Genomic DNA, 23,471 nt, shown 5'->3' on the forward strand with positions numbered 1-23,471 from the left:
GTCCGAGCACATTATCGCACGTGTCATGCAAACCGTCTTAAATGACCACCTAAACTGTCATTTGGCAACCTAAAAAGCTGTCAAGGTTGCCCGGCTGGCAACAGGGAAAAAAAGTTAAGCGAGAGCCCTGTAAGACCACAATCTGGCCCATCACACGAATACCCCCCCCCCCCCCACCACGATCAACTCCATCTACATTTCATGCTGCCTCAGGAAAGCATCCAACATAATCAAGGAGGACATAATCAAGATGCTGCCTGACCCACTGAGTTACTCCAACAATTTGCGTCCACCTTTGATATAAACCAGCATCTGCAGTTCTTTCCTACACATAATCAAGGATGATATTCACCCCGAATTCCCAACCTCTCATTGTGGCCTTTGCACTTAAAAAAAAAAAATCTGCAATTTCTCTGTGTGTACAATACTGTAAACACTACAATGCTATATTCTGCACTCCAGTGTTTTTCTCTTTATACAACCTGTTGTAATTGAAGTAACAAGCAACTGCAATTGTACATGCAATTGTAAACTTACAATATGTAAACGACTTGCTTGTAAATTGTAATTGTGCATGGCATGTTTATACTCGCGTACAGTGAGAGTTGACTCATAACCGCGCCAAGCATATTTTTCATTTTATCTCGACACATGCGACAATAATAAATCAACATTAATGCTAAGCACCACTCGAGTGAATTTGGAATTTAATTACATCTAAATTTATTGCAGGCATGACCCATGAGTGGATCAGAGAACAATATTCAAGACTAGGTAGTATCCATGATAAAAATCAAAAACACATGGCAGGCACCATTTGAGAATTAAAACATAAAATTTGAAGTTGATGACAGTCCATTTGAAGTAACATACTGCTTTATCAGATTAGCAATGTCAACATTTTGCTTTTGCATGCTATGGTTATTGAATGTCAGTCTCAGTTCAGCTTGGGACAGGATTGTAACCACAAACAATTTCTGCTGCTTCATCAATGATCCTGCTTCTATCATTAGATTAGAAGTAGGGATATTTGCTGCTGATTGCAATATTCGGTTCTACTAAAAAACCCCCCATAGAGAACAGCGCATAAATACACGCAGCAGATAACAATCAGGTTTATGTTGGTAAGTGGCAAGAAACGCACAAGTAGAGGCAATGACCACCAAATAAAAGTTAAGTAATAAGAGTTACTCTGCAACTCCTTGGTTCACTCATCCCTTCTCACCCTTCCCACCCAAGCTGCCCCTTCCCCACCTACATTTCCCTGCAACCACAGGAGATGTAACACCTGTCCCCATAACTCCTCACCTCTATCCAGAGACCACAGCAGGTGAGATAGAGATTCATGTGGATCTACTCCAATTTCATCGACTGCATCTGCTGCTGCTGATGTGGCCTCCTGTACATTAGCGAGAGCAATGGTAGACTTGGTGATTGTTTCGCTGATCCACCAAGGCCTAGTGGATCTTTCGGTTCATAACGTCATGAGAAATAGGAGCAGAATGAGGCCATTCGGCCCATCAAGCCTGCTCTGCCATTTGATCATGGCCGATCTATTTTTCCCTCTCAACACCATTCTCCCGCCTTCTCCCTGTAACATTGGACACCCTTACTAATCAAGGACCTATCAATCTCAGTTTTAAAAATATCCAATGACTTTGCCTCTACCACAATCAATGGCAATGAATTTCACAGTTTCGCCACCCTCTGGCTAAAGAAATTCATCCTCATCTCCATTCTTAAGGTACGTCCTTTTATTCTGAGGCTATGGCCTCTGGTCCTGGACTATCCCATTACTGGAAACATCCTCTCTACATTCACTCAGTCTAGGACCTTCATTTTTCTGTAGGTTTCAATGGGTTCTCCCTCATCCTTCTAAACTCCAGCGAGTACATGCCCAGAACCATCAAACGCTCCTCATACATTAAGCCAATCATCACCAGGATCATTCTCATAAACATCCTTTGGACCCTTTCAAATGCCAGCACATACCTACTCAGATATGGGACCCAAAACTGCTCAGATATTCCAAATGTGGTCTGACCAGCACCTTATAATACCTCAGCACTACATCTTTGCTTTTATATTCTAGTCCCCTTGAAGTGAATGTTGCCATTGCATTTGCCTTCCTTACTACCAACTCAATTTGCAAATTAACCTTTTGGGAATTTTCATTTAGAATCCTCCCCATTTAGGAAATAGTTTAGTTTTATTCATTCTACCAAAGTGCACGACTGTATTCCATTTGCCATTTCTTTGCCCACTCTCCAAACCTGTCCAAATCCTTCTGCAGACTCCCTGGCTTCCCCTACACAACCTCCCACCAATCTTCATATCATCCACAAATCTGGCCACAAAACCTTTAATTACATCAAAATCATACAACACGAAGAGTAGCTGACCCAACAATGACCCGTTACGGAACATCAGAAAAGGCCCCATTTATTCCCACTCTTTGCCTTCTGCCAGTCAGCCGATCTTCTATCTTTGCTAGTATCTTCCCTCTAATACCATGGGCTCTCATCTTGATGAGCAGCCTCACGTGCGCCACCGTTTCAAAGGCCTTATGAAAATCCAGGTAAACACCATCCACTGCCTCTCCTTTGTCTACCTGCATTTACTTCCTCAAATAATTCCAACAGATTTGTCAGGCAAGATCTCCCCTTCGCAAAACCATGCTGACTGCGGCCTATTTTATCTTGTGCTTCTAAGGAAACCTCATCCATAACAATGGACTCTAAAATCTCACCAACCATTGAATTTAGGCTAACTGCCCGATGATTTCCTTTATTTTGCCTCGCTAACTCCTTAAACAGTGGAGATACATTTGCAATTTTCCGGTTCTCTGGTACCATTCTTGACTCTAGTCATTCTTGAAAGATCATTACAAATGTCTCCAAAATCTCCAGAGCTACTTCTTTCAGAACCTTGGGGTGTAGTTTGATCCAGGTGACTTATCCACCTTCAGATCTTTCAGCTTCCCATGCAGCTTCTCCTTCGTAATAGTGACTACACTCACTTCTGACCCCTGCAGTGATTGCTAATGGCTGCTAACCATTTTCCTCTCCCATTCCCATAGTCCTTTCTGTACTGGGCCCCTTCCATTGCCACAGTGAGGCCACATGCAAACTGGAGAACAGCATCTCATATTCTGTTTGGGTAGCTTATAACCCAACGGTATGACCATTCAGTTCCCCAATTTTCGGTAACTACTGATCCCCCCCTTTTTCTATCCCACCCCCTTCCCCCTATTTCCCACCTCTCCTTCCATTCCCCTGGCTTCACTATTTGCAACACTTGAATCCTTTTGTCTCACACCTGCCTTTTCATATCTGGCCTTTGCCTAACCTTCCGTCTATCAAAAAAATACCCTCATTTGAATCGCCCCATTATTTGCCAGGCTTTGTCCTGCCCCTCCACTCCTCCAGGTTTCTCTCCCACCCCACCACAATCAGTTTCTAGAAGAGGCCCAACCCAAAACGTCACATATCGATGTTCGACACTCGTTTACTTTGTGTCCTTTAACTTCAAATTTACTCAACTAGCTACATAAATACAATGGCTCCAACAGATCAGAAGCCAAACAAATAGTAAAATTTGATGAGTGACTTGTCACAAAACAGTGTGCACAGATACCTCCTATTTGCATAGATGATTTATAGTTACAACATTCACCCAGCCTACTTAGAATCCCGTTCTTACCACTTTAAACATTCACGTTCACTAACAGTTCACCTTGGTGCAATGCAACTCAAAACCATGACATTTACCACCTAAAAGAAAACAGTGATGTTCCCATACAGCCATCTTGAAGTTGCACATCATTATTACCGGGAGATAACAGTTTCTCCACATCATATATTTAACAATATGGTCTCCTTTCCTAATAATATTTAGGTATCACATGCATGACAAGTGGATAATGAGTGGCTCATCAGCATCGCTCTAAGGAATGAACAATAGATGCTAACTATGTGCGTGTTTTATGAACAAATAATAAAAATTGCTGCGTTGTTTGAACAAAGCAGCATGTTGCAAGGATAGAGTAAGAGCGACACTGGTATTGTCATTATTAGGATTGTGCAATAAATTTCAAATCAATGACTACACAAAAATAAAACTGAATTTTTTAATTACCCAAAATGAAAGAGTAATGTACCTGATTTTTCATGTTGGATTTCAAACTCGGCACCAGCAGAGCCAAGCAGAGATGCTCCATGTTTCAAAAGACGTGATATGTCAAATCTATCAAAGCTCAAACGATCCAAAGACGTTTCATCCGTTGGATTTTCTGACGCTAGCTCTAAAATTAAATTGAATAGCGATTAGTCATTAGTGTCTACATTATACACTTTATCCTGTTCCCAGTTTTCTGCACTCTTGAACTCGGGTTGATCTCCTGGCTTGACTGCCACAGCAAAGCAAGGTAATACCAGGACTTGAAGTTACAGTTTGGGAGGGAATTGCACTTCTGCTGTCCAGGGCACTTCGCACATGTCAATTTTGATCTGCCTGATATGCTCTGTGTCTATCCTATTCAGTCCGATGAAAGTGTCTGTCAGACAACATGATGGAGAGGGTCCTTCATATGAAAACAAGCTTCATCTCCGCAAGAACTTTTAAGTGGTCCATCCTACCAATGTTGTCAACGGCAGGTGCAAGATCAACAGGTAGACTGCTGAAGAGAGGCTCAAATAGGTTTCACTCATATGTTGGTTGGTTCACTGCCAGCCACAGGACTGGTTTGATAGCAATGTCCTTAAGGACTTGTCTGGCATACCATCAAGCTATCTTTGGTAATGAAAAATTATGTCCTAAATTCAGTGTCCTCGCTAGTTTTAGTGTTTCTTTCGAGTGCTATTCAGAAGAGAAGTACCAAATCATCACCCGAGAGCTAACAGTTGGTTGTACTCCTTATCCATGCCTTGGGGCACTATAGCTTCTTTAAAGTTTTAGTTTATCATTGTCACGTGTATTGGGGTACAGTGAAATGCTTTTGTTTGGGTGCTATCAGGTCAAAGAAGACTATACATGAATACAAATCAAGCTGATCACAGTATGCAAATGATAATTTAGTGCAAGGTATAACATTGAAGTCCAATAAAGATAGTTCACAGGTCTATAATGAGGTAGATGGGAGGTCAGAACATCACTCTAGTTGATGAGAGGAATGCTCAGTGTCTGATACAGTTGGGAAGAAACTGTCCCTGAATCTGAATCAATATTGAGGATACCCAGAGACATTCCTTCATACCCATGTACCTGCAAGCTCCCCTCTTCAGTGAATCTGACCTGCTAGGACAAGATACGACTGACATTGTAATGAAGGAATAGTATGTTGTCTGGAAATTATGGCTTTGTGAGCCAGACTATGTCAGGCTACTGTTTGATTATTCCATGAAATTCTTCACCAGACTGGAGACTAGTTCCCCAATTTTTGTGGGGAGTCCTGTCTGGGAACATCTTTACCATGCTAAAGTTTGGTGCCTTAGTTGACGAGGGATGATTTGGCCTATCTGCTGTGAAACAAACGCATTAGAAAACTAGAAAGACTAATGATGAACTGCAGTGCAAAAGAATATACAAAGGCAAGCAAAACATGGCATGCTGGAGGACACGGTCATGATGAGAAAAGGTTAACACAAGCTTGCACCATATCAAAAATGAATATGTACAACCTGAAAAGGAAGCAGAATTGTTATTTCAATCACATAGGGCCGTAAAGACTGACCAAACATCTTAAATTCCCATGCTGTTACTCGTACACAACAGGTCTCGCAGTCAGTCAGCTGTAATGAAGAATTTAGTTCAGTTTAGAGATGCAGCGCGGAAACAGGCCCTTTGGCTTCATTACACCTGCAGACAGGATCGATCCCGGGTCTCTGGAGCTGCAAGGCAGCAATTCTACCGCTGTGCCACTGTGCTGCACCTGAATTGTATAATTCTAAACGCTATTTGCCAATCACCCGTTTAAGAAGAGAAATGTTAAACAAAAATGCACTAGATACAGTTCATCAAGAATATTTTGAAAATATTATGTAATTGCATTATCAACGTTCAATTCTTTTGATTGAAAAGAAATGGGTGATAAGAATCATGCACATAAAGCCAATACCTTGCTTTAGTTTTGGAGTAGGATTCCATTCAGTTACATTCTTCACAATAGCTTCTACTGCTTGGCCAGCTGCAATGCGAGTGTCCCAATTAGGACTGCGTAAATATGTTAACACCTAGTTTTTGTTTAGAAAAACAGAAAATTCCAATTTATCCAATTTTGCAAAATATAGCTAACCCTAAAACAAGTTTGATTTCATTAAACAAATAGACAAATTAATTCATTAAGAGTGTTTATAAGAAACAAAAAGAGAATCAATAATGTGTATACTTCAGAGCACAAAAAATGCTTATAGGCAAATAAATATTTCCAAATCAGTCAAGGAAACACTAGAACCAACTGGCACATGAAACTCACAAATATGAAAATAATTAGTTCATTTTCTTTAGTAACAGGAAGCAAAGAATAAATATTGGTAGGACACCCAAGAAGACTCAGCTGTTTAAGCTGTGGTTTTAACATTCACCCAAAAGACTGCAGCAAAATATCAGTTTAGATTTTTTTAGCTTAAATCTCTGGAGTGGGACTTTAACAAAGAACCTTTCACGTTCGAGGCAAGTGACCCACTAAGCCAAATCAACAACCAAGTATAGGGAGGTTTCACGGCAGTCGGGTCACGACCCATGACCCGTACTGTTGCTACGCTACTCCAAATGGAGTACACGCGATTAACTGCAGGTAGGCACTTACCATTGTTTCCAGCGTAGCAGGCTCGTTAAAACCCGCAGAAATTGTCAATTTTTGCGCTGTAAATAATTATGGAAATCGGGATAAGCGTGAAAGACATTTAGCCTACTTCAGAATTCCAAGTCAGGAGAAATGACGGTAGATAGAAGCGAGAGCTGAAGGGACAACAACAGCCAGAATGCTTGGCGAACATTGGCCGTTTGCTCACTACATTTCATCAACTAAGGCATTATTTGTGTTTTTCTTGATTCCTTTGGCATCTAAAAAGTTTCAGGTGATAAATCTGGCTGTAAATGTTTTAAATCGCCCATGGTTCTCGTGGGTTTTTACATACAAAAAGAAAACACCTCTGAAGCAAAATTTACAGCCAGATATATCACTTCTGAGACTTTTTAGATACCGAAGGAATCAAGAAAAAACACAAATAATGCCTTACTGTTGATGAAATGCAGTGAGCAAACGCGATAATTCCCAATATTTTTAATTCCAATATCTGCACGACCAATGTTCGCCAAGCACTTTAGCTGTTGTTGTCCCTTCAGCTCTCGCTTCTATTTACCTTCATTTCGCTTCACTTTTGGAATTCTGAAGTTGGGTACATGTCTCTCACACTTACCCCGATTTCCACAATTTTTTACAGTTCAAAAATTCAACATTTTGGCGGTTTTTAACAGGTAGGAAAGTACGCGTTTCTTGTATTAATAACATATACCGGAAGTTACGGATGTCCTCCAGATGGATTTAGTGGCTCCGTGCGTCAAGCCCTATAACCCAGTGCAACCCCCCTATTGAGTCTGCCCAAGTCTCTGATGTACAACAAGACAACTAGGTGGTCACATATAGTCCATACAGATGACTTTTTAAAATCACACTTGAAAAGATCATGCACTCATTTATCTCCTCCCGTCTTGATTACTGCAACTCCCTTTACACTGGCATCAGCCAATCATCCCTGTCACGCCTGCAATTGGTCCAAAACGCCGCAGCGATAATAATAATAATAATAAATTTTATTTTCGGGCGCCTTTCAAAGTCTCAAGGACACCTTACAAAAATTAACAGAAGAGAAAAAAAACATATAGTCGGAGAAAAATAAATAATAAGGACATCATCAATACACAAATTAAAGATAGAAATCGCTCCAAAGACACAAAATCAAAAAAAATCAAAAAACACAATGTGAAGAGAGAGCAGCGGCAGCTAAAGCGCGCCAGCGTCCACTCTCTCTTCCGACAGCCATCTTGGACACAGACTAACATAGTAACGACACACAGAAAAATCATCCCCCCACAATGGTTACCACTGTGGGGGAAGGCACAAAGTCAAGTCCCCAACCCCAGTTCTCCCAGAAGTCAGGCCTATTGAGGCCACCGCTATTGCCTCTACAGAGGCCCGATGTTCCTGGCCGTTCTGGCCGGGTGGAGTTGCCCCGGCGTCAGGAGAGTCCTCACAGTGGCTGGGCCACCTGGAACGGCCGCTTCCTAGCAGGGGACTGTCGGCTTCCGAAGCCGACAGGGCCGCGCCGGGTTGGAGCTCCCAGGCTCCCGATGTTAAAGTCAGCGCCGCCCGCTCCGCTCCGCAGACCCGCAGCCCGGAGGTGTTGATCTCGGCGGTCACAGCTCACCGGAGCTCCAGCGCGTCGATCCAGCGCGGCGACCCAGGCAAGGCATCGCCCGCTCCGCGATAGCGCTCCAGCGCTGTGCCGCCAACGAAGCCGAGGTGCTGGGCGGTCCCCGTCAGGAAACGGCGCTCCACGCCCGCTGGTAGGCCACGAGGACGGGTCAACGGGCAGCCCGGAGAAAAAAGCTGCCTCACCGACCAGGTAGGGACCTAGAAGTATAATTACCTCCTTCCCCCCACATTAAGAAGTCCATTTCTCCAACAAACGAAGAACAAGACTTACTAAAAACGTTTTAAAAAATGAATTAAAACAGACGGTTGCTGGTTAGCAGCCGTTCCCCAAGATGGCTCCTCCTCCTACGATACTCCTGACGGGCACCCGAAAAAGGGACCACTTCACCCCGATTCTGGCCTCTCTCCACTGGCTCCCAGTGCGGTTCCAAATCAATTTCAAGCTCCTCCTTTTTGTTGACAAAACCGTTAACGGGCTCGTCCCCACCAACATCAAAAATCTGCTTTCCCACCACACCACCTCCAGTTCCCTCAAATCTGCCGACTTGGGGTTACTGACCATCCCGCGGTACAGGCACAAGCTCAGGGGCGACCGCTCTTTTGCAGTTGCAGCACCCCTCTTCCCAGCAGCACTGCCCCCTCTATCAACTCTTTTAAGTCTAGACTTAAAACTTATTTCTACTCTCAAGCCTTTCTTGAGGTCCTCTGAGGGAGCGCTGTATGTATTTATGTATGTATTGTTGATCTATGTACCACTGTTTGTAGCAAGTTAGTACCTGCACTAATGTAAAGCACTTTGGTCAACGAGAGTTGTTTTTAAATGTGGTAGAGAAATAAAATTGACTTGACTTGACTAAATTGTGGAAACAATGTATTGCAATTCCAATTGCCTGCAGTTTACTAACAAAAACGTTTGCCGATTCCTATGTTGTACAGTATTTTTTAAATAGTTACAGTAAACTTTTAATTGATTCAATATTTAGCAAACAGAAGTGATTGATGCACTCTATAGTTTTGTATATAGGTTCATTACTCATTGCTTGTGATGAAGATCATTGAGGAGAGCAAGAAGGTACACAAAATTGCTGGGGAAACTCAGCGGGTGCAGCAGCATCTATGGAGCGAAGGAAATAGGCGACGTTTCGGGCCGAAACCCTTCTTCAGACTGATGGGGGGTGGGGGGGGGGAAAGAAAGAAGGAAAAGGGGAGGAGGAGGAGGAGCCCGAGGGCGGGCGGATGGGAGGGTGGGAGGAGACAGCTAGAGGGTTAAGGAAGGGGAGGAGACAGCAAGGGCTAGCCAAATTGGGAGAATTCAATGTTAATGCCATAAGGACGCAAGGTCCCCAGACGGAATATGAGGTGCTGTTCCTCCAATTTCCGCTGTTGCTCACTCTGGCAATGGAGGAGACCCAGGACAGAGAGGTCGGATTGGGAATGGGAGGGGGAGTTGAAGTGCTGAGCCACCGGGAGGTCAGGTAGGTTATTGCGGACTGAGCGGAGGTGTTCGGCGAAACGATCGCCCAACCTACGCTTGGTCTCACCGATGTAAATCAGCTGACATCTAGAGCAGCGGATGCAGTAGATGAGGTTGGAGGAGATACAGGTGAACCTTTGTCGCACCTGGAACGACTGCTTGGGACCTTGAATGGAGTTGAGGGGGGAGGTGAAGGGACAGGTGTTGCATTTCTTGCGGTTGCAACGGAAAGTGCCCGGGGAGGGGGTGGTGCGGGAGGGAAGGGAAGAATTGATGAGGGAGTTGCGGAGGGAGCGGTCTTTGCGGAAGACTCAGAGACAGCTTCTACCCCATAGCCATACGTGAACTTAACAATGCAAAATAAGAAATAACACTCACATTCAACTGAATGGTTCTACCTCAGCTGCTATTGTTATTTATCTGTAATTTTTTTTTAAATATGAATATATTTTTACCTTTTCTTATATATTTAAAATTGCTCTTGTGAATCGCACCGTGGGATTGACTTTTAAATTTCGTTGTACCATATGCAATGACAATAAAGAGATTCATTCATTCATTGATTCATTCACTAGGGCCCTATACAACTGCAGAAGGACCTATTTGCTCCTATCAGGGGATACACCCGAGAGAATCTGGGGTGACAGAGGAACTGAAGGAAATCCACATTAGGCAGGAAATGGTGTTGGGTAGACTGATGGGACTGAAGGCTGATAAATCCCCAGGGCCTGATGGTCTGCATCCCAGGGAACCTAAGGAAATGGCTCTAGAAATCGAGGACAAATTGGTGATCATTTTCCAATGTTCTATAGATTCAGGATCAGTTCCTGTGGATTGGAGGGTAGCTAGTGTTATCCCACTTTAAGAAAGGCGGGAGATAAAAAACAGGGAATTATAGACCAGTTAGTCTGACATCAGAGCTCCCAGGCTCTGGAACTCCCTCCCCCAACTGATCCGCAATTCCGTGTCCCTCCCCATCTTCCAGTCCCGCCTCAAGACCCATCTCTTCACCTCTGCCTATCCTTAGCCCCACGTCCCCGTCCCTTTTCATCTGTGCATTAATTGCCTCATGCTGTGTTTTGTATTGAATTCTGTCTTTACTTTGTGTACTAGTCATGTCTCTACTATTTATTTCATTCCCCTTACATGTTTTTCCTATACATGCTCAATTTTTGTAAGGTGTCCTTGAGACTCTTGAAAGGCGCCCATAAATAAAATGTATTATTATTATTATTATCAGTGGTGGGGCAGATGCCCCACCACTGATGTCCATCATAAAAGATGAAATAGCGGCACATTTGGATAGCAGTAACAGGATCGGTCCAAGTCAACATGGATTTACAAAGAGGAAATCATGCTTAACTAATCTTCTGGAATTTTTTGAGGATGTAACTAGGAAAATGAACATGGGCGAGCCAGTGGATGTAGTGTACCTGGACTTCCAGAAAGCATTTGATAAGGTCCCACATAGGAGATTAGTGGGCAAAATTAGGGCACATGGTATTGGGGGTAGAGTGCTGACATGGATAGAAAATTGGTTGGCAGACAGGAAACAAAGAGTAGGGATTAATTGGTCCCTTTCAGAATGGCAGGCAGTGGCTAGTGGGGTACCACAAGGCTCGGTGCTGGGACTGCAGCTATTTACAATATATATCATTGATTTAGATAAAGGGATTCAAAGTAACATTAGCAAATTTGCAGATGACACAAAGCTGGGTGACAGTGTGAACTGTGAGGAGGATGCTATGAGAATGCAGGGTTTCTTGGACAGGTTGGGTGAGTGGTCAGATGCAGATTAATGTGGATAAATGTGAGGTTATCCACTTTGGTAGCAAAAACAGGAAGGCAGATTATTATCTAAATGGTGTCAAATTGGGAAAATGGGAAGTACAATGGGATCTGGGGGTCCTTGTTCATCATTCAATAAAAGTAAGCATGCAGGTACAGCAGGCAGTGAAGAAAGCGAATGGCATGTTGACCTTCATGACAAGAGGAGTATAGGAGCAAAGAGGTCCTTTTGCAGTTGTACAGGGCTCTAGTGAGACCACAGCTGGAGTATTGTGTGCAGTTTTGGTCCCCTAATTTGAAGAAGGACATTCTTGCTATTGAGGGAGTGCAGCGTAGGTTTACAAGGTTAATTCCCAGGATGGCAGGACTGTCATATGCTGAGAGAATGGAGCGACTGGGCTTGTATACTCTGGAATTTAGGATAAGAGGGGATCTTATTGAAACATAAGATAATTAAGGGTTTGGACACACTAGAGGCAGGAAACACGTTCCCGATGTTGGGGGAATCCAAAACCAGGGATGAGCCATTTAGAATGGAGATGAGGAAACACTTTTTCACGCAGAGAGTTGTTAGTCTGTGGAATTCTCTGCCTCAGAGGGCAGTGGAGGCCGGTTCTCTGGATACTTTCAAGAGAGAGCTAGATAGGGCTCTTATAGATAGCGGAGTCAGGGGATATGGGGATCATCGCCAGTCAGCAGTGGGGTACTGACTGGGGACGATCAGCCATGATCACATTGAATGGCGGTGCTGGCTCGAAGGGCCGAATGGCCTACTCCTGCACCTATTGTCTCTTGACAGTTCAGTGCAGCCTTGAACAAGCATTGCATGGTTACAGAGAAATTAAACAAAGGCCTGGCCCAGCTACTCACTCAGGTGAGCATAAAGATCCCATCGAAGAAAGATAATTTAATTATTTAATTCCCAAACTTTTCATATAATTACACTCAATATTACATTGCCTAGTAATTTATGTTATTCTTGGAACTCTCCTGTTCATAGGTTTGCTAGCTGGCATATTTGTTCACCATATCCCAAGGAATATTTAAGTGACTGCAAAACACTTATAGCAGTTCATGAAAGCATTTAAATTCAAGTTCTTCTTTCTCTGTCTACCTTCCCCTTCTCTTCATTCTCATTTTTTTTTAAAAGAAATATTTAGCCATCGTCTCTCTTCTTCTGTAGGAAGACCTACCAAATTTAATTTCAGTTAGCTAGTTTCTCAATACTGCCACACCCTTGAGTTCAGCATACTACAAATCTCCTAGGCTTATATATTTTTCAAAAAGCGTTATTTGGCTACGATACAAACCAATAGGTATTAAAAAGACCTTTATTTTTGAAAAACCTGCAGGGAAATAAAATTGCAACTCAGAAACTCCCTAGCCCCGAATGCACTTTCCCCCCCAATCTTTCATTATGTCTGTTTTCTTAGGAACTTAATTATCGTGTCACAGCAGTTCTGTACCTGTACTGCTTGACCTGCTGAGTGTTTCCAGCATTTTCTGTTTTTAATCCATAACTGTGCATGATGACCATTAAGTACCTTGGGCATGGTCAGCCACCCATGAATGCACAAAACAAAAAGATTTGGAGAAACAAAAGGAAAAAAAAAGGTTTGAGATTTCATTTTTGCTAAACAGTGGGGGAAACAGGATGAATGGACAGCAACTTTTTAATTTCCACATTTATTTGCAAGAGTAGAATTCTATAAACTGCTATCTGTTGCAAGTGATGTATGATGATCATTTTCTCACACCATGGAAAGAATCAACCCAAAAATCTTTCTCTCCCTTGTTTTTATTAAAGTATGGTCTGAGATCAAAGGAAGTCTACAGATTTTATATGGTATTAGGATGTCTATTTCATGGCAAAATAATGACTCAAACTGGCACTAAATCAAGTTGAAATACGTTCTGAGGGGCCTTGACAGGGTGGATAGGGAAAAGATGATTCCTTTTGTAGGAAAGTCTAGAACAAAGGGTCAAGGTTTAAAAATAAGAAATAATTTATTTAAGATCAGTTAGGTTATTTTATTCTCTCTGGGAGCTTTGCAAGCCATTTTAACTTTATTTCTCAATGGATGGCTGAAGCAAAGTCATTGAATATTTTAAAAGCAGTTAGATGTATTCATTTAGAGGTGAAAGGTTATCAGTGTAGTCAGGAATACAGGCTTTAGATTGCAGTCAGGTGAGCCATGGTTTTATCAAATAGGGGAAAAGATTTGAGGTACAATAGTAAATTCTAATATTCAATAATTTCACAAAATATGGAATCATACAGTAGGCTTTAACTTCCTTCAGATTCATTGATTAATGTCATACATTACAGAAACCAGCCCATCAATACATCAATAACATCTACGGCCCCATTATCGATCTTAGTGGTGCATGGCTGGTCACAGACACAGAATCAGAAAAAAACCCTATTTGGGAGTGTACGAGATAGTCGACGGAAATCAGAAGAACATATGCTAGGAGATTGCAGGAAGCTGCAAGGCATATAGGATTGTCAAATGCAAGGGATTTTAATGTTCCCAATATAAACTTGTACAGCCATAGTGCCAAGCGTTTAGAGGGGGTGGAATTTGTCAAATATGTTCAGGAAAGAGTCCTTTAGCAACATGTAAAGAGCCCTACAAAAGAGAAGGCAAAGCATGACCTGCTTTTAGGAAATTGGACAGGGTAAGTGATTGAAGTGTCAGCGGGCAAGCCTTTTGGAAACAGTTCTATTACCTTTAAAATTATTATATGCAAGGACAGAGCTGGTTCACACGTTAAAGTTCTGAATTGGCGCAGGCCCAAATTTAACGGTCCTCGACAGGAAATTGCTAAAGTTGATTGGAGCTGGTTGTTTGTGGGCAAAGAACATCCAGAAAATGGGATGCTTTTCAAAGACTGATATTGAGAGTTCATGGAAATCATGTGCCTGACAGAGTGCAGGGCAAAGTTGCTGGGAGTTGCTGGATGAGAGAAATTGCTCTTATCAGGAAAAAAGCATGTGCCAGGTATAGACAGCTGCCATCACATGTATCCCTGGAGGTGTTAAAGACCAGTAGCATATTTAAGTAAATCAGGAGGGCAAAAAGGAGATAGGAGATTGTGCTTGGAGATGAAATTAAGACTAATCCAGAGATTTTTTATAAGTGAAACAGAGCAACTAGAGAGAGTGGGGTCCTTCAGAAAACAAAGTGGTCATCTACGTGTAGAATCGCAGATGATGGGCAAAGCTCCTCGATGCAATTTTTCCTGTTTTTACCGCAGAGAAAAACATGAAAGCCAGGGAACTTGGAACAGTTAATGGAGGCGTCTCGAGGATAGCCTGCATCCCAGTCGAGGAGGTGCTGGATGCCCTTAGGTGCATGAACGTTGATAAATATTTCAGGCCCGATCAAATATATCAGACGATGCTTGGGGGAAGGGGAAGAAGAAATTGGAGGATCCCATGCCGAGATATACAAATCATCATTAGACACATACAAGGTGCTGAATGACTGGTATGTGGCAAATGCTGTGTCTCTATTTAAGGAAGATCTGAGGAACAATACATCAGTAAGCCTCACATCTGCTCAGTCTGAAGGGTCTCGACCCGAAACATCACCCATTCCTTCTCTCCAGAGATGCTGTCTGTCCTGCTGAGATACTCCAGCATTTTGTGTCTACCAGCCTAACATCTGTGGTAGGTAAGTGTCGGAGGCTGAAGAGTGCTCTCATAAAGGGATAGAAAATCAGAGGGAGGGGGGTAGATAGGGTAAATGCAGAGCCTTTTACCCAGGGTAGCTAGGGTAAAAGCAGTGCCTTTTACCGAGGGGAGCTAGGGTAGATGTACAGTGCTTTTTACCCAGGGTAGATCAGGTAAATGCAGAGCTTTTTACCCAGGGTAGATCGGGTAGTCAGAGGTGGTAGTTCATACAGGCAATATACTAGCATTTGAAAGGGCACTTGGATAGGAAAGGTTTAGAGGGATATGGGTCAAACACCCACAAATAGGACTCACATAAATGGGCCATCTTTGTCGGCATGGACAAGTTGGGCCAAAGGTCTCGTTTCTGTGTTGTATGACTATGACGAGCACCACCATCTGCATCCATTATCGACTTTGTACAATTACCAATCCTTTTCAAATTTGACACTTTTAACAGAATATACTGTCAATGAATTGACAATGATTTCCTTGCAAAAAGGTTTTGTGGAAAGCCTGCAAAGTGACAGGTATTTCCACTTTTCTGATACATGTTCAACAGGATTCCTGGCATCCAGCAATATAACATTATCAAGCTGGAGTAGCAGCCAATCACTTTAAAGAATCAGTAGAAGGGAAGCAGTTCCTGATTAAATTAATTATCACATATAAAATTAAAACTTAAAACCTACAGAATTAAAGTAGTAGCAGAAATAACAAATAAACGTAGAAAATTTCGCCATTGAAAAGAAATGAGACACACTTTAAGTAAATTTTGTAAGCAATTACAATACTTAGTTTTAGCCCTGATTTTTCTGCAGCGGTATTTAAAGTTTATTTATTGGTATTATTTGTGATTAAAAACATTAAGCAAAAACTTTTAATCTAGCAAAAAAATGATTGATCATAATGAAAAAAGTTAGAAATTCACATAGGACTCTAGAACATAAAATAAGCAAACTAATTCTAGCAGGATTTAATCACAAAAAAAAACATTAATTCACATCAGCTCAAACAATTTCAGCTTGATTACATAAAGTGATCCAAATAACTCATCATGTGATGACAAACTACATGACTTAATGGAATGACCTGCCGACCCATCCCAGTATCCCTCCGTCTCCCCGGCCGCTTAGAGCACCAGCTTCCAACCCCACTGCCAACACGCAAGGTGCACCAGCGAGCCCCTTTCACCTGTTTCTTGTTGTCAGTTGTGGCTTTTTCTGCTCGCCGCTCGACAACCACCAACTGCATATCCTGTCACTCTGTCCAGTCGGCCTCTTCTCCCCTCCCCACCGACATTGCGTCCTTCTCTCCTGGAGTTGATGACACACTTCACCTTGGAAGCAATAGCAGGTGAGAGGGGAAGGAGCACCACAGTGAACTAGCACGTTCTGTCGTTGGCAGCAGTCTGAAGAAAGTGCATCCTGTGGGGGCTACAACAGCTGTGTGAACCAGTGAAGAATGAATCGCTGGTGCAGACCAGCAACATCGACGCCTAGTTTTAAAGTGAAACACAAAGTGCTGGAGCAACTGTCTGGGGAAGTAACCCAATGTCACCTATCCATGTTCTCTAGAGATCCTGACCCGCTGAATTACTCCAGCACGTTGTGTCCTTTTATCTATTAACCATCACCTGCAGCCAACTGCAATAATGGACACCACTCCCTCCGCTATCGTCCATTTTACCGAAGGTTTACTGTAAACAGATCATAGCAAAGGGAGTGATGTCCGTTATTGCCGATGATTGCAGATGATGGTTAACAGACAAAAGGACACAAAGTGCTGGAGTAATTCAGTGGGTCAGGATCTCTGGAGAACATGGTGGGGTGACATCGGGACCTTTCCTCAGACTGATTCAGTCAGCTGAGTTACTCAGGCACTTTGCATCGTTTCACTTTAAAACTAGGCACCAATGCCGCTGGTCTGCACCAGGGATCCCTTCTTCACCGGTTCACATGGCTGTTGTTGTGGCTCGCGTTGTAATCCCCGACAGGACGTTCTTGCTTCAGGCCACTGACAACGACAGGATGCTCTTGGACCCCGTGGAGCTCCCTCCCCACTCTCCTGCTCTCGCTTCCAAGGTGGTGTTAGGCAGTAACTCCAGGGGAGGAGGAGGAGGAGGTGGCGGCATCTGTGGAGGGAGGGGAGTGAAGAGGAGAGGCCAACTGGGCAGCGTCAGGAGAAGCAGGCAGCAGTGTCAGCGGATAAAGCCACTGTCAACAGCAAGAAACAGCAGCAGGTGAGAGGGGCTCACTGGTGCGAGTCGGGAGTGAGGTCGGAAGCCGAGGCTCTAAGTGGTCGGAGAAACGGTGGGAGCCAGGGTTACGTTGGAAAGTCATTCCACTCTGTCAGATTTTATATTTATGTTTCTGGCACTCCATGGTACTTTAGAGACATGGGACGGGAGTCATTAGTGGGCTTGGGTGTATTGTTGTTTCATTATCATGTGACCTATATTGGTCCAGACAAATGGGTAATCCAGACAGGCTCTGGAATAGATGCAAAATCGACATTCAACTTGTATATTGAAACACAGAACTTCAAAATCTGTGCCATTGAAAATATTTAATTTACCATTTCAGGCCGCCCCAGGATTAAGAATGCTTGACTTATGGACATCCCTTCAAACCACAGAGCTCCCGTGATATTATTAATTTCAAAAGTCTGGCATGCATACATATGTTTGTTCCTTCGAAAGGCAGAACTAGTTTTTTCTCTTTCCTTCACCCCCACCCCAACAATTGTTTTCTTATCAGTCTTACGTTTGTTTGATGTCATTCATTACAATACTGTGGAGGGATAATTATTCACAAGTAATTTGTGTGCAATATTGAATATTGAATTACAGACAATATTGAATTATGAACATCTATAAAAATGGAAACCATTACCATAGAATATTCAGTAGTAATTCAGAGTACATAATATTACCAACAATTACTAAATGTTGTAAACTTAGTTTTTGTAATGCATGTTTCTCACTCGTCGTAGGTCAGACAAATATATATTTTTAAATCAATTGATTTTGATCTATCCACTTACTCTGGATAACAGGTTATGCAGTTCATGAGGATGGAGCTTAACAACTTCACCCAATTGTTGAGCTGCTGCTTTTCTAGTTACTGGTGTGGTACCAGTATCAAGTAAAATGAAGAGACGATCAAGCCTAATGAAAAAGAAAGAAAAAAAAGCATTTAATATTTTTGTTGTTACATTATGGTATATGAAAGTTAATTACTGCAAAACAATTGAACTATTTCTAACTGTAAACATTTTAATGCATTTACATCACTTATTTAAAAAAGTGCAGGCATTGTATAAACTTTCTGTGGAAGTGTCAAAAGGTCAGTTTTAATGGAACTAGACCAAGTGCAGACCCGTTGGGTCTGCTCCCCCAATGCAGCCGTTACCTACCCGTAGCCCCCACGGGAGACGTGGTCCTCCAACTCAAGCGGCTCAGGTATCAGCAGTGCGGCTGTTTTTAAATGGCGTCTTTGAGGCGAGAGGCGGGCGCCAGCAGCCGTTATGGTCGCTGGCCAGCAGGAGGCGACAAAATGAGTGAGGGGGGGGGGGGGGAAGGATTTGATTAAAAATGTGCACATAAACACGACGAAATTTAATGAGGAGTGGATACTTGGAATGAAAAGTGAAATCTGTACCGAAATGGAAAAAATCAGGGCTTTTGTGGGTCGGGTGTTGTCGTGGCAACGAATCAAAGGCTGGCAGCCACAAGTCAGGCAGAAACACACACAGCCAGCCGGCAGCCACAGACTTTTATATTATGTAATAATAAGAATAATATAATAATAATAAATAATAATATAATATAATAACTAGACCAAGTGCAGACCCGTTTGGTCTGTTTCCCCAATGTGCGTTTGCGGGGGGGGGGGGGGGGAGGGGTGAGAGGGAGGAGGGAAGTGAAGGAGGGGGAAGAGTGTGGTGGGAGGGGGAGAGTGGTAGGGGGGCGGGGGAAGAGTGGGATGGGAGGGGGAGAGGGGTGGGGGGAGAGAGGGGAAAGAGTGGGAGGGGGTAGAGAAGTGGAAGAGTGGGGAGGGAGGGAGGGGGAGAGGGGTAGGGGGAGTGGTGGAAGAGGGACAGAGGGGTAGGGGAAGGGGTGGGGGAGAGAGGGAAGGGAGGGGGAGAGAGGGGCGGGGAGGGAGAGGGGTGGGGTAAGGGGGAGAGAAGTGGAAGAGTGGGGAGGGAGGGGTAGGGGGAGTGGTGGAAGAGGGACAGTAGGTAGGGGGAAGTGGGCGAGGTGAGAGAGGGAAGGGGGTGGGGTAGATAGGGAAGGGAGTGGGGGAGAGAGGGATGGGGTGGGAGGAGGAGGGGGAGGAGAGAGGGTAGGGGGAGAGTGGCGTGGGGGAGGGGGAAGGAGGCGAGGAGGGAGATGGGGTAGGGGGTAGAGGGGGAAGAGTGTGGATGGAGGGGGAAGAATGGGGAGAGGGAAGGGGGTGGGGGGGGAAGGGGATTGGGGAGAGGGAGATGGAGAGGGGGGAGAGAGGGGTGGGGGACGGGAGGAGAGAGGGATGGGGAGGGGAGAGAGGTGTGGGGGAGGGGGGGAGAGAGGGGAGGAGGGAGATGGGGTAGGGGAGGGAGGGAGAAGAGTGTGGAGGGAGGGGGCGAGGGGTAGGGGGGAGGGAGGGGAAAGAGTGGGGAGGGAGAGTGGGAGGGAAGGGGGTGGAGAGAATTGGAAGAGTGGGGAGGGAGGAGGAGAGGGGTAGGGGGAGTGATGGAAGAGGGACAGGGGGAGTGGTGGAAGAGGGACAGAGGGGTAGGGGAAGGGGTGGGGGAGAGAGGGGAGCGAGGGGGAGACAGAGGGGTGGGGGAGGGAAAGAGGTGGGGTAAGGGGGAGAGAAGTGGTAATAGTGGGGAGGGAGGGGTAGGGGGAGTGGTGGAAGAGGGACAGAGGGGTAGGGGAAGGGGGCGGGGGAAGAGAGGGGATGGGTGGGGTAGAGAGGGAAGGGGGGTGAGGAGAGAGGGAAGGGGGGTGGGGGAGAGAGGGTTGGGAGAGGGAGAGGGCTGAGGAGAGGGAGATGGAGAGGGGGAGGAGAGAGGGGTGGGAGAGAGGTGTGGGGGAGGGGGGAGGGAGGCGAGGGGGAGAGAGGTGTGGGGCACGGAAGGGGGGTGGGGGAAGAGTGGGGAGAGGGAAGGGAAGAGAGGGAAAGGAGTGGGGGAGGGAATGGGGGGTGGTGGAGAGAGGGAAGGGGTGGGGGAGGGAAGGGGGGAGAGGGAAGGGGGGTGGGGGAGAGATGGATGGGGGTGGGAGGAGGAGAGGGAGATGGAGAGGGGGAGGAGAGAGGGATGGGGGAGGGGGAGTGAGGTGTGGGGGGGGGGGGGGCGGGGAGGTGGGAGATGGGGTAGGGGAGGGAGGGGGAGAGGGATGGGGGGAGAGAGGGGAAACAGTGGGGAAGTAGAATGGAAGGGGGAGGGGTAGGGACAGTCCATCTGTTCCCCATTCCCTATCACCCCCAATCCTCTTTCTCTATTCCCACACACGTGATGACGCGCTTCGACACAGGCTGGTGCAAAGGCATATGTAAATGGATCCATTCCGATTGGACATCTGTGAGCATTGGGCATTGTGACATCACACGATGGAACGTTCATCAGGGGCTGGGGCTGCTGCAAAGGCATATGTAAATTGATCCATTCCGATTGGACATCTGTGAGCATTGGGCATTGTGACATCACACGATGGAACGTTCCATTGTGACATCACACGATGGAACGTTCACCGACATTCTATGGGTGAGAAGCTGTTTTATTTTGAAATTGGGGGGGGGGGGGGGGGGCGGGGGGAGAAAGATTTTATTAAAAATGTGTTCATAAACACGACAAAATTTATTCAGGAGTGGATACTTGGAATGAAAAGTGAAATCTCTACCGAAATGGAAAAAATCTGGGCGTTTCTGCGTCTGACGTTGGCGTGGCAACGAATCAAAGGCCGGCAGCCAGCCGGCAGCCACAGACTTTTATATTATAAATATAAATATATATATATATAAATATTATATATAATATAATATATAATAGATAGATAGATAATAGATAGATAGATGGTTTGCCTAGCAATTTCCCTTGCCATAGTGGCAATACTTAAATTAGTCTCATAAACCCAAATGAACTGTAGGTGGACACTTCTAACCCCCTATACAGCACGAAGCAATTGTAATGGCACAAAAAGCGTCAGGCGGCACGATGCCACAGCAGTAGAGTTGCTGCCTTTCAGCACATGCAGCACCAGAGACCCGGGTTCGATCCTGACTACGAGTGCTGTACGTACGGAGATTGTACGTTCTCCCTGTGACTGCTTGGGTTTTCTCCAACATCTTTGGTTTCCTCTCACATTCCAAAGACGTACAGTTTTGTAGGTTAATTGGCCTAGGGTGTGGAGGATAGTGTTAATGTGCAGGGAGTGTTAATATCCGGAAGTGGCGGCGCTGTTGACAGCTGCGGCTCGCCTGCAGTCCGTCCGTTTTTACTTTTTTTGTTGTTTTCTTTTGTCCCGTTTTAATTAAATTTTAGTTTATTAGGTTGTGTATATGTGGGGGGGGGGGGGGGTGGTGAAACATGTTTTTTTGTCTCTTCCATTAGGAATACGACTCTTCTTGTTGTATCCACCTTCTCTGCCTCCGTCTGCGCTGAGGCCTAATGGCGGAGCTGGCGGCCTCAAACTGCGACCGACCTCGAGGCTCCGGAGGCGGAGCCAGCCAGGACTTACCAACGCGAGGCTGGCCGAATTCAGAGCTGTGGCGGCGTTCCGGCAGCGGTGGCCCGACTTCGGGGCTGAGGCGGCGGCGACCTAAATTCGGGGCTCAGCCGCGGGCCCAGTGGACGACATCGTCGGTAGCTCGCAGGTCACAGGTTGGTGACCTGTTTTTTCGGAGCTCCCGCAACTACAGCTGCGTCCGCTGGACTGGAGGGCGGCATCTTCGGCAGCTTCGACCACCCCGGGCCACGGAGCTTGAACCGGCCCGTTCGCGGAGCTCGGTTGAGCCGCGGGACTTACTTACCATCACCCGGCGGGGTCACAACAACGGAAGCCTGGATCGCCTCAGCGCAGAGGGAGAACAAGGAGGGAAGAGACAGAGACTTTAAGACTTTTGCCTCCATCACCGTGAGGAGGTGCCTGGTGAACTCACTGTGGTGGATGTTAATTTGTGTTTATTGTATGTTTTGTTATTTATTATTATATGTATGACTGCAGGCAACGAAATTTCATTCAGACCGAAAGGTCTGAATGACAATAAAGGAATCTAATCTAATCTAAGGATCACTGGTTGGCGCGGACTCGGTTGGCTGAAAGGCCTATTTCCGCTATGTATGTCTAAACTAAACTAAACAAAGAAAATTAGCACAATTAGACACTTATGATTACATGCAGTCTTTTCTGAGGATGCTTGTTTCAACTTAAATATGCGATTAGAAATTGCTGTTACAATTTCCAAGTATGGTTTGCCTGGCAGCAATTGGGACATCAAGCCTACAGCTAGCTCAAAATTTAACAGCTCAAATGTCAATGCACTCAATTAAACATACCCTAAGAGCTATTTTTCAATGTATACACCGAATCTAATCCATTTAATAATGCAATCCGTACATTTTGTTACACAAGTTTACATAGAATCACTATACCACGCAGATGCACTAATCGTTTTAGAGACAAGCAACTTTATCCATTACGCTGGTTCTCCAAATATATTTGCATGAGAATACTTTGAAAGAACAGAGCTTGGCAGTGGATTGGTTGATGATTGATACTTTCATTTTCAAATTCATTAGAAAACCATGGAGTATTGACATAGACTACTTCTTTCAACGTTGAACATTTTTCACCCCACTCAAAACCACCAGATTCCAATTTTTTGGAACAAGATTAATTAAACATGGTCTCGGTCAAGGCCTCATCAGCAACTCAAATTATTACGAAGGAGCTATATTTGTGCCAGTTTGAGTAACTGGCTTGGCGGTGTATGCGTAAGATTTGTCCATAGTGTGAGACTCATTACGTCTCATATCCAACGTGTTATTGAAAATGCAGCGGGACCAGTAATGACCACAATGATTTTGTCGTTATTTCTTCACATCTT

The 23,471-nt window shown here is 44.7% G+C and overlaps 1 protein-coding gene across 2 annotated transcripts in view; it reads right to left on the reverse strand.

Moving 5' to 3' along the window:
- The window catches only part of btaf1 (B-TFIID TATA-box binding protein associated factor 1), a 110,261-nt gene that overhangs the window by 78,882 nt on the left and 7,908 nt on the right, over positions 1-23,471 (reverse strand). For both annotated transcript variants that reach the window (XM_033033615.1, XM_033033616.1), the window contains exons 2-4: positions 18,421-18,544; positions 6,116-6,230; positions 4,160-4,303 (exon numbers count right to left, since the gene is read on the reverse strand). In XM_033033615.1, coding sequence (XP_032889506.1) covers positions 4,160-4,303; positions 6,116-6,230; positions 18,421-18,544 — 383 coding nt within the window. The remainder of the gene's footprint in view (positions 1-4,159; positions 4,304-6,115; positions 6,231-18,420; positions 18,545-23,471) is intronic.

The sequence above is a fragment of the Amblyraja radiata genome, chromosome 15 (assembly GCF_010909765.2).
Source record: "Amblyraja radiata isolate CabotCenter1 chromosome 15, sAmbRad1.1.pri, whole genome shotgun sequence".
Taxonomy (NCBI): Eukaryota; Metazoa; Chordata; class Chondrichthyes; order Rajiformes; family Rajidae; genus Amblyraja; species Amblyraja radiata.